The sequence below is a fragment of the Acanthisitta chloris genome, unplaced genomic scaffold (assembly GCF_000695815.1).
Source record: "Acanthisitta chloris isolate BGI_N310 unplaced genomic scaffold, ASM69581v1 scaffold1210, whole genome shotgun sequence".
NCBI classification, from domain to species: domain Eukaryota; kingdom Metazoa; phylum Chordata; class Aves; order Passeriformes; family Acanthisittidae; genus Acanthisitta; species Acanthisitta chloris.
In genome coordinates, this window is record NW_008649755.1 from 115,244 (window position 1) to 130,120 (window position 14,877).

General features: G+C 41.5%; 1 protein-coding gene across 1 annotated transcript in view; it reads left to right on the forward strand.

The window, feature by feature from the left end:
- XYLT1 (xylosyltransferase I) overlaps positions 1 to 14,877 on the forward strand; it is a gene marked incomplete at its 5' end in the record, with an annotated part of 86,316 nt that overhangs the window by 26,398 nt on the left and 45,041 nt on the right. The window contains 2 exons of the mRNA XM_009069700.1: positions 3,215 to 3,387; positions 4,036 to 4,238. Coding sequence (XP_009067948.1) covers positions 3,215 to 3,387; positions 4,036 to 4,238 — 376 coding nt within the window. The remainder of the gene's footprint in view (positions 1 to 3,214; positions 3,388 to 4,035; positions 4,239 to 14,877) is intronic.

A 14,877-nucleotide genomic window follows, 5' to 3' on the forward strand; every position in this document is an offset into this window, starting at 1 on the left:
GCACAGCTCCAGGACCACTGAGCCTGCCCCAAGCAAGCTGTGCAAGAGGAGAAGATGGGAATTCTCTTGTGCTGGCCTGACTCATTTTTCTTGGAAAGGCAGATGATGGCATGGGTAGTGAAGGCTGGGAGTATGGAGGAAGGAATGACTCCTCTGTACTTGGTGGGTGAGAAGAAAGTGGTCTTGGCAACTGCTTTTTGCTGGGCTGAAGTGACTAAGGACAGAGGCCACTTGAATTAGCACCTGGATTAAGCAGGTACATGGGGCAAACACAGAGTAGTCATGGCACTGAAGTAGCTGTCAAATGTGAGTACTCATTTACAGTCTTTTAGATTTTTATCACTGCCAAATGATAGGATGGTAAGTGAAATCATCTGATGCATCATCTGTGTCTTCTGTCCCAACACCCAGAAGAGTATGTACTGCTACCTGAGAGGCAGGTCATTAATACACAAGCACTGACATGATGTGCTAGGATTTGGTATGCACAAGTTTTATTGAAATGCAGTGGCTGGAGCTACTCAGGTCTTGACATTGTTCATACAGCTCTGAAGTCCTACTGTATTTTTTAGTAAGCAGACACTCAATTGAATGTTTCCTGCCAATTTCATCTTATTTGCAAGCCAGTCTGGTTCTTTATCAGTGGAGTAGTCTGCAAAATAGAGGGTGCTAAGCTAAAAAGAAGGAAGTGACAGTTTAGAGCAAAGTAACAGATAGTCTGACAGATGGAAAAAGTATAACAGTCTTCCCTATGTGAAATTCCAGGCCAAGAATAGGATTAGATTAAAGAAGCCATAATAGTATGCAGGTGGTAAATGAAAGTATAGAAACTTAAACCTAAAGGGGAAGGAAGGAAGGAACAAGCATGTGGAAAAAGAGGTTAGAGAAGGAAAACAGCAGAGAGCAAAATAAGTCACTGCAGGAATTTATTAGAGAAACCCAATGAAATGAGGTGGCATTTCAGGTGAAATGGGAGGATTTCATTCTCAGTGATTGCTAGATAAATGATAGTGTGGGTATTGAAAGCAAGTTAGTTGAAAATAAAAAACCCACAATATGGCTATTTTAAATTCCCCTCACCTTCTATGTATCACTGCAGAAAACCACTGATTTCAGAAGAGAGATATCCAAAAATGTAATGAAAACCACTAAAAATATTTGAGTCCATTGATGGAACATCATCAGCTTGAAATCAAAACAGTTTAAAAGAAAAATGGCTTGTTTTAGCAATTGCAATTGCCCTTCATTCCCCTGTCAGTTCTCCTTGCAAGCACATTTTCTTTCTCTCACAGTCCCTTTTTGTCCCTGTCACTGTGCAGAAACCCTAAGCACGTGCATGGGGAAGCTCATCAGCTGCGCAGGAGAAACAGTAGAACTGGGCATATGCTAATGGCCATAATAAATTGAAAATTACAGGAGAAATTTAAGCTTTCTTTCTAATCTTTTAATATTAATCTGAGTCTTACTGAACTAGTGGGGGAGAGTTTTTTTTAAAGACATGCCATATAAGTTGGTTTTGTCCCATTTAAAGTTGAGGAACTCATGGGGGCTAAATATTTCCTACTGGCTAGTCTGAATACAACTGGGGCAATAAAGCTGCATTAATTTATGAGCAGTGCTACTGCAGACAGATGTTCCTTGAGGGGCTGTGCACAGGTAAGGCTCTGCCACTCTGGGACTTTGTGGGCACTTTAATGCTCAATAGCTAGGTATATTCCTGGGTAGGGACATAGCTGCCTTTCAGCCCCTTCCATGGTCCAGCAAAGAGCCTAATTCTGGGCATAATGTACACCTCTTACACATACAGCTTTCCTGGACCTCCAGGATGGACAGAACAGATTCTGCCTGAAAGCAAGTGTGCTAGGGAAGCAGTGCTGAGGAGGGGAAACTTGAAGGGAGAGTTATGGGAAATGTTGAAACCATCTCTTTCTGGGATGTGCTGTTCCTGTTGCAGCAGGATCTCTCTCTCATGGGTGTCTCAAAGGAGTGTTTCAGTTACTCAAGGGCATTTCAGTACAATTATGGGGATCAAATTGTTTGATAACCTGAAACAGTGCTCTGCAAACTTCCAATTAGTCAAGTTTTTCTGAGTTTATGCTACTCCCTTGAGTAAAGAGATGCACAAGAAGGATTAGACAAAAGCCTTTTTTTCTGTGCCCAAATTAATACATTTTAAAAAAAGAAAGCTTGTTTACTTATTATTTACTTTTATCAACCTATGTTTCCAGTTTCAGAAACCTGGGAAAAGTGTCTTTCCCTCCCTCTCTCTCACTCTCACTTCACACTTGACAAATATCTTCTTTCTTGTTCCTTATATCAAATCAAACAGAAATGAGCATGTTTTACTCACTCTGTCTGGTAACTGTGCCCAGGCACAGCTGCAGGTTTGTCCTGCAATTTAGTGTAAGCCTCTTGTGTCTCCACTGTCTGCAAAAGAAGTCTTGAGATGGTGGGTACACAGAGGAGGGAGGAGGATGAGACATCACAAAAGGCACTAGTGCAGAAACTGAGGAACAGCTCCCATCTTTGGACTTTGAAAACTTGTACCTTTGGTGGGGACACACACACTAAGTAACTTTGGAGACAATGATACTCCTTTTGCTTAAAAAATAAGAAAAAATATTCAGGAAGAAAATGTAGGCAGGAGGATTTTTTTTAGTTTTGAGGTACTTTGCTTCCTCGTTCTGCTAATATTCAAAATTTCAGGTTCTTTCTAAATCAGTTTTTTTGAGAAAGGTCCTTACAAGGTCAGAGCACTTGAGGTTGTTTAGCTGAAGAATGAATGTCAGGTTTTGGATAAAATTGTGGGTTTCTTACATTGTGTTCAGGTTTTTGAGTTGAAGGGTGGTTGCACAAACCAGAAACAAAGCACTTTAAATTCAGTATTAAAAATTTCCCTCCAGCTCTTCAGTGAATCGGTACATTATGTTTGAACCTTACACTGTGGCATTTGCATGAGAAAATGGAGACCTGAAATGAATCTATTTAAATAAAAATTAGCTTACATTTTAAGTAGGATGGTAAGAGCCCCTCTGTGTGGGGACAGAGGAGAGGGGTACAATCTTGATGAGGCACAGGCTGGCACCTCTCATGAGTTTTCACTCTACCCTAGAAACTGCTTTTGAAGAAAGAGCCGAGGTGAAATGTGTACTGCTCTCTGCACCCCTGCCCTGTAGATACACTCAGAGATGTCCTGTGTTTTGTTTTTGAACAGGAAAAGCCAACAACAATGTACAGTGGGATGAGGACTCCGTAGAATACATGCCAGCCAACCCAGTCAGGATCGCATTTGTCTTGGTTGTTCATGGCAGAGCTTCTCGGCAGCTCCAACGCATGTTTAAGGCTATTTACCATAAAGACCATTTTTATTACATTCATGTTGACAAGGTAATATATCACTGGTTATAAATTGCCTGTCTCGCCATCTGTCAGTCTACCCATCTTTGTCATCTTCTTCATCTTCTCTTTACCTCTGCTGCATAAAGTGCACATCACTTTTTTGTGTCTCCATCTGTTACATGTTTGGAGCCTCTTTATTTTTTTAAATTTCTCTTTCTTGTTATCTTCTTTATGTAACAGCCTTCATTTCTCCCTCTGTGTCGATGAGTATCTCTCCACGTCTGTCTGTTGTACATTTAGGTAGCAGTAACTGATAAGTTGATGCAGACTGAGGTGGTGACCCACTGGATGGAGAGCTGACCTGACGTGCCTTAAGCAAGCTACATGCTGTAAAAGGAAGGTGGTAACAGTCACCTCCTTTATGAAAGCCCTTTGGGATGTATGATGACAAACGATGAATAAGAGCTAGTCACACTGATTAGTGATTACTGTGGTTGTAATAAAAAGAATTAAGCAGGGTTCTCTGTACATTTTTCAATTAGCATTTAGCAAGAGAGAGTTGTGTACCATAGTGAGTGAGGGCAAAGTGGTGGCAGCACTCAGCGAGCCAAGAAGTCGGGTTGGCAGTGAGTGAATACAGGGAGTGGCAATTTTGGACAGAGTAACTTGAATGTATCACTTTTTTCTCCTGTAAAGCGATCCAATTACTTGCACCGGCAAGTGCTCCAGTTTGCCAGCCAGTACCCAAATGTGAGAGTCACTTCCTGGAGAATGGCAACTATCTGGGGAGGAGCAAGTCTTCTGTCCACCTACCTGCAGACCATGAGGGACTTAATGGAGATGAAGGACTGGCCATGGGATTTCTTCATTAACCTCAGTGCTGCCGACTACCCAATCAGGTACAATGAGTATTTTAAGAATGTACATGTTTGTCCTAAAGGAGTTAAGTGTGGATATAAGGGATGACATGTCCATGCTGTGCTGCAAGAAGCAGAGGTCAGAGGGTCAGTTTGCTTTGTCTTACAGCAGAAGACTTCTCTTGGTGAGGCTGGTGTCTGACAGCCAGGCTTTAGCCAAGGAGACAATCACCTTACTGTACCCTGTGTGTCTTCCACTTACCTGGGAGGGACGGTGGCTGTGAGCAGGCTAGCAGCACTGGGTCTTCACTTTTACTGAGGGGCTGCTCTATTTAGTCATTCATTATTCCCAGCAAGAGAGACACCTGCAAGAGAGGATGAAAAAAGTAGCAGGAAGTACTGGAGCTCAGCAAATGAACCACAGACATGGAAAGATTCTTCCCTCCCTGGGCTCTGATTAACAGTCTGATTTGATGTCTCAGCAAGTGTTGAAGGTATGAATATAGATTCAGTGAAGGTAATGTTCTCTTCTCCCTTTTTTTAGTACTTTTTCTTGTGGAGAATAATGATAGTAGAAGTGACAAATAACTTGCTAGGAGTCAATTATACCTTCAGTACCAACCATTCCCTGAATATCTTTATTCAGATGATGTCAGGTAAAGAACTTCATGCACCACCACATGTTAAGGCTTGTGATTTCAAGTGAAATTTTATTCTTTCTGGATTTACATCACCCAAGCCTCACAGCTGCTTTCTATAAGTGTACTACATTGTGCAAAAGTAGGTAGTCCATAAAAAAACCCCAAACCAAAAAACCCCACCAACCAAACAAAAATCCAGAAAGTACCTACCCAATAAAACCCCAGGGGTCTGTTGGGTTTAGGCTATAAGAGCCATCAACAAGAAGGAAACAGGAAATTCTCCTTGTGGCTTCTGTTTACTTCTATGTTGAAATGAATCAATGAAAGGGGTAGTAACTTTCTTGGGCAATTTTCTGGTGACTGATGATATAACATGGTTTTAATACTCATAGGAAAGAAATACAATAGATGCTTTCACTGACTTTCACTGCTTAGTTTTCTGCAAGATCTCTCTCAAAGTATGAGTCCCTTCCTGAAGCTTCTACTCAGACAGAAGTCACCACTGAAGTTAAAATGAAAAAATCCATAAGCCTATGCCTTAGGAAGGATTTTGTGAGGACTGACAAAAGGTTTTATTGTTGGTGTCCATTTCTGAGCACTGTCAGTGAAATGCAACACATTTTGGGGAGGAAAATTAGGAAAGAGCACAAGAGTCACAGAGATTACATTGATATTAGAACATGAGGATTTAAATGAAGAAGTCACAATATTTCACATTGCATCAGAGTTAAACAATTTTGGTGCCTAACAGGAAGAGATCTAATAATTTTGACATATTATCCTTGCTTGTAAGGGGGAGTGTGTAGTTAGTTCTCTGTATATCTCTTGAGTTTTGGGAAAAGCTATCTTGTTTTTCTCTATTGTTCACTTTGCCAGTGAAGAATGCAGCATTGATGCTAAAAAGTGGACTAATGCATTCTCTATTGTTCACTTTGCCAGTGAGGAATGCTGCATTGATGCTAAAAAGTGGACTAATGCAAGAGCATAAAGGAAGAGGTAGATGATGGCACTTTGAATCAAGTAAGATAAATTGTAGGAGAATCATTACTGGAGGTCTAGTATAGTTATAGACTAGTTCCAGCAGATCTGTCCAGTTGTCCTGTGGTGTTGAGTCCACCCTAACCACTGTGTAATGCTGAGGCCATGATCTGTGGCAGTGTGAACTGATCTTAGTCCCCTGTGGAAGAAGTCAAACCACAGGACCAGATGGGGTCGGTCACTTACAGACACAGCCATAAACAGTCACAGGATCTGTTGAGTAGGCTGTAGTCAATTCAGTGTTAATGGATTCTTTGTAATAATGCTGTGGTATCTTGCAGTCATTCATACTCTGAACAAATGATGTTCAGCTGGAAAAATTCCAGGCACTTATTTCTTCAGGGGGAAGTTCTTGAAGGTCGTGGTTCTCCACTGAAGCTCTCAGAGCTGTGTGGTGGGTGCTCAGCAGCTGGACAGGATCTCAAGTGCTCACTTCCCTTTCTTTCAAAGTATAGTTACCAGAACTGAAGGAAATGTGCTTCCTTTCCACACCATGATGCACTTCAGCAGCAAGTAAGAAACCTATTTCAGTGCTGCACCTTCAATGACAGTGACTTTAAAGCGCTGTTAATTTTGGGGGGAATATGGACTAATCCAGCTATAAACCCTGGAAAACATTATGTCATTAATCATATATGTATGAGTCCATTTCATTTTCATAGTGGAAATGCTATAAATTAATATTCTCTATAATCTTTAGGAAGGCATGACCTCCCTGCATACCTCATACCATGGAGAGCTGATTGTTTTTCCAGGAAATAGTAAATAGGGTGTTTGAGGGGTTTTTTTCCTTCTTTCAGAGCTCATGCCATGATTTGTCAGATAATGGGCTAGGGGCAGTTTACACTTCTCTCACTGGTTAGTCATATTGCAGTGGGTTTTGCTAGGTTTCCCTGCATAAAAACATATGAATTTTGTGGATTAATAGTTTTTATCCAGAGCTGCTTCATATTAAGCTTTCGCTTCCCATCTGCCATTCCATCTGTAACACTGAAACCTTCACCACTTCTCTTCTGATAATAAAAGCTAATCCAGCCTTCTAAGTCAGGAAAACATATTCAGTATGTGGGGTTAATACTGTATGATGAAGCCTAAATCTGTCCAGGGAGCAGCCTGTTTGGTTCACAGACTGCAGTAGAATTGCTAGGAGCCCTTCATCCTTCAGAGGAGATGTCCAGAAGCAGATGTCAAGGATCATACTGTATAAAGGCATAGAGGAAAAATATTAGAACCGTTCATTTTATGAGGAAAACAATTAAAAATGTGTAAAATAAAACATATGCAAGCCAGGAAAATTCAGAAACCCCTATCATTGTTCCTCGTGCCTGAATGTTTTGTTTGTGGAGTCCAACACCTGGCACAAAGGAGGTCCTAATCCATGTGCTTCTCCTTGTTTCTGCAGTAGACATTGCTGGCAAAGAGTCTGGACATATAAAGGTGCCTGCAACAGAAATACTGTGTTTCCTTTTAGTCATGAGGCAATATGCTGTTTATTGGCCTGAGTGAAATGATGTGGTGCTTCATTCAACCTTGACTCCATTCAGCTCTTTTAAATATTCTCAGCAGGTTAAAGGAGGGATGAAGAGGCTGCAGACAAACTCCACAAGCAGCTCTGAGGTGGGAGGTTGTGCAGTTGGCCCTTCCTTTTGCTCTGGGCTTGTGGATTGAAAAAAAGCACATGCCTACCAGGTTGTCATCTCTCAGTCACTGCATTCATAAAGAAGTGAAAGAAACCATCACCTTCCTTCCTTTTCCTTAACTTTTAAAGTGTTAGTGGTTTTTTCATGATGTAAAGTCTTTTCTTTTGAGAGTCTCTTTCAAAACCCTGCAGGAAAGCTATTGATGTCTTTAACCTCTTACTTTACATGGGGATCTATTTGCATTATTTATTGTCTCTGACAAACAACATAAGGTAGTCAACCTTATGTTCAGGGACTGAAATTTCACTCCCAACAAGGTGAACTATGGTAGAGCATCTATTGATGCTGAATGTTTAATGTGCATTGCAGGAGTCCTTGGATAATGTGGCAGGTGAAGTGTTGCACCGCTTAAATTAAGAAGTTTAATGAGATCATTTAACAGTGAATGTCATGTCAGTGCTTACCTGGCCACAAGGCTTGTATAAAGAATAAACATAATGAAACATTTGAACTATTTATGATTTACAGTAAATCACTAAACCTCAATCACCAAAGGGATCACCAAATTTAATTGCCAGCTAATGCTTGGTCTTTAATAAAGGTCAAGCAAAATTATTAGCAGAAGCTTGGGGAGTGTTTCAGAATAGTAAGAAAATAAAGTGTCTTATTGATGGAGCCAGGAATGCAGATACAACATTTTCAATTATGAGCGATCAGGTATGACAAGAAATATTGACTGACCTGCTCTTGCTTCATTGTGTTGTCCCCTGATGATTAGGGTAACATTGTTAATGCTAAACAGCAATATTCTCCTAGAGATTTGGATGCTCCTTAAGAAACTTGAGGGATGCCCTTTGAAGTAGGTAAACTTTTTTCTCAGGTGGATGTTTCCAGCCCAATTGGCCAGCAGGCACTCTCTGTCCTGCATTCCCTCCAGCAGCCCTGCACTCCTGACTCTTTAGGAGACCTGTTAGCAAAGATAACCACCCAAAATCAACAGTTTTATTTGAACTCCTGCCAAATCTGAATGTGGCAGACAGCCTAGTGGTGGTAAAGCTATCTTTGCACTCATTTGTTGTCTTCCCAGCTTTTATCTCTAATAACTTACGTGTCCATGTCCTGTGCTGGGGCTGCTGCCTTTGGGTATTGAGAAAGGAAACTGAAGACAAAATGGCTATAAGGAAAATTCATTATTTTAAATTCTTCTCCTCTGTGAGCAGCCAGATGAAGTACTGGTTAATACAAAACCAAAGCGATGACTTCTAAATGAGGTCCCTGGGCAAGAGAGTGTTTGCCAAGAGTGAAAAGGTGGGAGTGGAGGGAATAGGCATTCAGGTGAAAATAATTATAACCAACATGTTTGAGAAAAAAAGTTCAGCCTTTGGGAAAAGTGCTTCAGCAGTTTTTCAAGTTATTTTTCAGGTGCCAGAACTACCTGGGAGAATAAAAATTTCCTTGTTTCAGCCACTGGCTCAGATTCCTCCCCTGCAAAGCATGGGACACTACCACTCTATAGGAGCTACATCAGGGATGAATCTTGCTCTGTCTGACTACCACTCTATAGGAACTACATCAGGGATGAATCTTGCTCTGTCAAGTTTACCACGACCTGCTCTGATTTCACCTGGGCAGTTGACAAAATGGCATAATCTTTGAAGCAGATGACTGGGAGAAAAAAAGCAAGAGAATACAGTTTGCATGGAGTGGGTAAACCAGACTCAAGCTGTACTTCTGCTTTTGCAAAACTTCTCAGCTTTTGCAATGTGCAGACTTGAAACTGCAGTATTGGAAATGCAGGAAAATCTCTTCTTGGAACTGAAACAAAGCACTTAGCTTTCACATGCTGTCCTCTAGCTTTATGAGAAATGTCTGAGACCCAGTTGTGTCCTCTTGATGGTTATGAACTTGGAAATCCCAAAGACAGCAGGGCTGATGAGAGCTATGTAGTGGCAGATAGGGTCACCAAAACCATTGGCTCAAAAGACAGTCCCACTCTGTCTCTGTCTGACTTCTCATCAGTTTGACTTGGCTTAATTTAATGATTCTATGTCTCACTGAGATTCAGAGTTCAGAGCTGTCCTCTACAGCTCTTTCCTTCCTGGCACTACCTAAGCTGGTGCTGGACATGAAAGCCTGGATAAAGGATACTGACTTTCCAGGGCTGAATTTGACCTTACACCCCATAGGAAGCCACCTGTTGCAATGCTGATCTGAAATGCAGTAGAATAATGTACTAGGCAAATAGCACAGTGTTCTTTAAAGTGCCCTTTTGAATGTTATCATGAGCTGAAGCACTGCTGAATCGTATCTATACATCGAGATGGGAGTGCAGCACAGGTAGCTTTTGCAGTACAACATCTGTTAAGATGTCAGTGCCCGAGGTTTTTATCTGAGTATTGTCACTGACATTGTATGTGGTTTTGTTTGCTCAGAATATCTTTATCTGGCAAGCCAGACGTCAATCCACTCTTAATGCTTCACAGGGATTCTTTTTTCCTGTCCAAAAAGGAACTTTATCAGTGTTTTCCTAGAATCTGCATTCTCTGAGAATTTCAGATTTGCTACTTTCTTTAATCCCTCAAATAATCTTTTCTCCTCTTCTTTCCTCACTTTGCCTGCACATTTGCTTGAGGTTTATGTATGTTTGGGAGGTTATCTTGTTGGTTTGCCCTTCCACTTCTCTGTTTTACTGTTAAATTATGCATGGTTGGCAAAGCATTGGGTTTGTGAGTGGTCACAAATGGGTGGGGTGAAATGGTGGAATTATTATGGTTTAAAAATTTTATTTACATCTGGTGTTAACATAGTATTTTCTTCAACCTGCCAAATGCTAGCAAAGGGAGACCCACCCCATTCTCTGTGCAGCCATAGAAGCAGAGGTTACTCCTTCTGCCCCTCCTGGATTTAAGGATGTAAAGCAGCTTTTGCTTTTGGAGAATTGTGACATCTGCAGCTCTTAGTAACTTCTTTGGATGTTTAGTACTTCTGAGATGTGCTCCATCCCAGAGTGATGAGGGAGCTGGCGGAAGAGTTTACAAAGCCACTCTCCATCATTTACCAATAGTCCTGGCTCACTGGGGAGGTCCCAGATGACTGGAAGTTGGCCAATATCACACCAATCCACAAAATGTGTTGCAAGAAGGATCCAGGAAATTACAGACCTGTCAGCCTGACCTCAGTGTCTGGCGAAGTCATGGAGCAAATCATCCAGTCCACAGCTGGTCACTGGTGGTGTTCCCCAGGGGTCAGTGCTGGGCCCAGTTCTTTTTAATGTCTTTATTGATGATTTAGATGAGTCAAAAATAGGGTCCATCATGTAGAATGGCTGTTGAACTTTAAATTCATGATTAGCAAAATTCTCCACTAGCTGCCCTTCCCATGGTACTCAGTTGCTCACTGCATTCCTGGACAAGAAGCTTCAGTGGGATTTGAGTGTCCAGTGGGATGTTGATTGTTAGGGAAATCCCACGTGTGACTTTGTCTCTTGTGCACTCTCCCACAACTTTGATTCAAGTGGCTTTTACTCTGGATTAATTGTGAGGTGGGTAATGGAAGCTGCCGAGAAAAAGGTCCTTATGGTGTTTACTTGGGTTTTGTGAGCAGAAACTTTCATCTCTCTTCAACTGGGTTTTGGGGCTTGTTGTGGTTTTTTTTTCAGAAAATTCAGTAAAATCAAATTCGAAAAGGAAAGAGGGAAACATTCTTATTATAGCATTGCATTTTAAACATGCTCTCTCTTCGTGGTCTCGCTGAATTCTCTCAGGAAATTAAAAATCTGCTGAAATTGCCATTAAGGCACTTTTTTGTTTAGATTTCAGGATGCCACTTACAATAAAACAGCTGCAAAATAATATCTGGTGGCAGTTCAAAGTGAAGATAACACAACAGCATGTGCTATTATACCTTTCCCAAGTCACTCTTACATAGTTGCAAACCAAAAGGGCATTAAAGGGTGAGCCAAAAAGTTGTTCTGATTTGGTCTTTGAGTGGTGATATTGAAATGGAAAGGAGAGGGAGAGATGAAGAGATTAATTATTTCCCTTGAAAACAGGGCTGAAAATGTAAGAGTTGAATGGCATTTCATGTTTAAGATTTTTCAACCAATTGATACATAAATTCTGGTCTTGTCTTGATATTAAATTATGCACTTTGACATTTTGTTATTCAGGATTGCTGCATGTGAATGAGCTGAAGGGATGATTTGAATCAAATGCTTTGCAATGGAATCAAAGCTGCTTTGGAACAACAGATAATTTTTTTGTGAAGTGCTTCTGTATCTATAAAATGCAGTAGTAACCCATTGTGGTTGTAGAGCAAGGGTGGCACAAGTTTACAGTCCTACCTCCCTCTTCCTTTTACTCTGGTCCAGTGGAAACTCCTTTTTCCCCAGAATTGTAGTGCAAGGTAAGAGCCAGCTGCCCACCAGCTGCCTCTCTCCCTGGGATTTTGGGGGAGCACTGGTGGGAAATACTGTATTAACGTGTACAGAGGCATCCAGTGTTGCTCTGTGTGTCTGCTGCTGTCACTCAGTGGAGTTCCTAAGACCATGCCATGTGCTGATGCTCCACTCCACAGGCCCTGGGAGCTGTGGGGTGAAGGAGAATGTTTGCAGAAGAGAGGTGGGAAGCATGAGGCTAAAATCTTCCAGTGCACTCCCTTACATGGGAGTCAAAGGGCTTATTCACCTTCATTCTCTCCTGTGGGGAACAAACCTCATGTCATTGGTCCATAGGTGCTGCAGAATGTGACTCTTACACAAACTCCTTTTTTTTTAACAGTCCTGACTAATGCCTGTCAAAATTTTCTATCTTGAGCTACTGTGAAAGCTTTAAGCTAGTAGTGCAGAAATTCCAGACTTGGGTTTTGCTGTGCAGTCCCAGGTAGAATTAAGGACTAGGTGGCTTTTGCAGTTGCACCTTATTACAGTTGAATACTTCATTTCTGCTTGTCCTGCACAGCACTGCTAGTCACAGTGCACTCATATGATACTTCTGAACCTCTCTCTATATATAGTGGTGCTGAATGCCATTGACTGTGTTTGTGATGACCCATCTGTAGTTCCAGGCTGATCAGAGGGGATGAGGCCCTAAATGGTTCATTGTAGCACACATTCCACTCTGCCACACGCTGTTTAATTATATCCATCATTCAGCATTACTTGATGAACCAGCTGTAGGCACAAGCATCCCTAAGCTTTCATCAGGGTAATTGAACTCTTTGCCACATTAGGAACTGGTTTGGGGCCAAGTCTTTTCCAAATACAGAGTCAATCTCTGTTTAAAAGTTTGCTGCCCTGAAGTCATTTCTAGCAAGTAACCTTGCAGAAATGCATCCTTGGGGCAACTGAAGACTAAAAGGTCTATAAATCCAAATTGGTTATTTGTGTTACATTATGACTTTAAACAATTGGGGCAGTATTGGAGGACATTTTAGCACCGACTACTCAGATCATTGTACTCTGAAGATGTGATGCACCATACCTGTCAGATGGTTCCCTTGGCAGAGGCTTGCAGGGAAAGTGGCTATTCTTGCTCTGTGAAGGTCAATGTCATTGCTAAATCTTTGTATAGGTGGTATTTTCTAGGCACTGAAACTGTTCCCACAGGGCTCAAGTCGTGTTGCTGGTAGTGGCTGCAGAACTATAGTTGAAGACTGAACCACCATAATCTTTCTTCTGTGTGGAAAGTAGCACATGTGGTGTGTCAAGGGGTGCCAGTGCTGGGTATCATCACAAAGTTGGAGGACCTCCAGGTTTGTGAACTGTTGCAGCCCAGGAGGCGAGAAGAAGCCAGGACATCACTCCAGGTCACTGCCTGTCCACTAAGCAGTGGTGGTTGGCACTGTCAGGAGGTCCCTGGTGACAGACTGCCTAACTGAGATTTGATTTGCATGCCTTTTCTATGGTCTTCTCTTGAGTTGAAGTGAGCCACTGGTTCTCTTCTGATTTCAGGATTAAATAAGACTGTATTGGTCGCAGCTCTGTTGAGCACAGCAGTGAGCAGGAACATCAGCCTCCCACCCTCACAGTTGTCATCAGCCCTAGTTATATCAGTTAATTCATCTATACATTCCTTTTGCAGTTTTCTCGCTCAGACATCTTCTCTGCCACATGTTTGTGCCCCATATCCCAGTGCTGCATACTTCACTGACTTACTCCAAAACAACCCCAACGAAGAACAGGGCAGGTCATCAGCTGGCACAAATTGTCAAAATAAAATTATTGCTCAACCCAAATAAAGGTAACAAAATGTGACCTTCTGTTGTTAAAACCAATTAAGTTTCCTTCCATCAACTCTGAGTTCATTATCCCTTTCACCCTCCAGGCCCTGTTCTTCCATCTTTTGAGGCTTGGTGCAGAATTAATGTTAAATCCCATTAGCCTGACCCCATTTTCCCTGTTTTGCCTTCTGGTCCTTTGAATTGATGCACTCCGACAGGTTGATTCAGCAGCTCAGGGATCAAAGGGAGTGGCAGACCCAGGAGGAGCTTTGGGAAGAGCCTGGTTTACAGTAATACACTTTACTTTTAAAGGAGTTTGTGAAAGGGCCTCAGAGGCAGCATCTCAAGGGATGAAGAGCTTTTGGCTGCACCTCTGGCAGAGAGAGAACCACGTGGCACTTCTGCTAGTGAAGCTCCACCACTCTTCTCTTGAGATGACTTTAGCTAGGAGATTGAAGCTGTTCATTGGATGAGTGTGTATTCCCTCTTGTTTTTTCCTTAGAAAGTGTGAGATGGAGGGGAAAAAAAAGTTTCTTTACCGAGGTTCATCTTTCCCACTGCATCAGAAGGAGCATCTGCTCTTAGAGCAATGTCAGGCTAAGTTGGCCACTTTTTGTCTAGGTTTACACTGCAAATTAAGCATGGAAATGGCAAGACCCAGTACCAGTCTCCACCTAATGAGGAAATAATTTTTCTTGTTGACTTGTACAAATCAAATTTCAGATGGATGTGGGAATGTATAAATCAGAAGTAGTGAATGGCTGCTTTAAATCTGCTCATATTAATTTTTATTTCTTCTCTTTTACACAAAACTCTTGGTAATTTAATTTTAGAGATGGTGAAAAAAAAATTGCTGAATAGAAACTCTGCCATGTAAAATACACATGGTATAAACAAACAAAAAGATCTCTTTCAACCCAATATCTGCATTTTTTTTCTTTTAAACAAAGTCTCGCTAATTTGAGTAATGAACTCGATCATTTCTGCAGCTCTCTCCACTTGCTTATTTAATCAGTGATTATTGTTTTCATCAAAATGGGATGTATCGTGTAGGCAGATGAGGTTCCACATGAATATGCAGCAGCAGCCAAACACTGGAAAAACGTGAAGCAGGGAAGATCATTCTGTACTAAGTAAAATCCC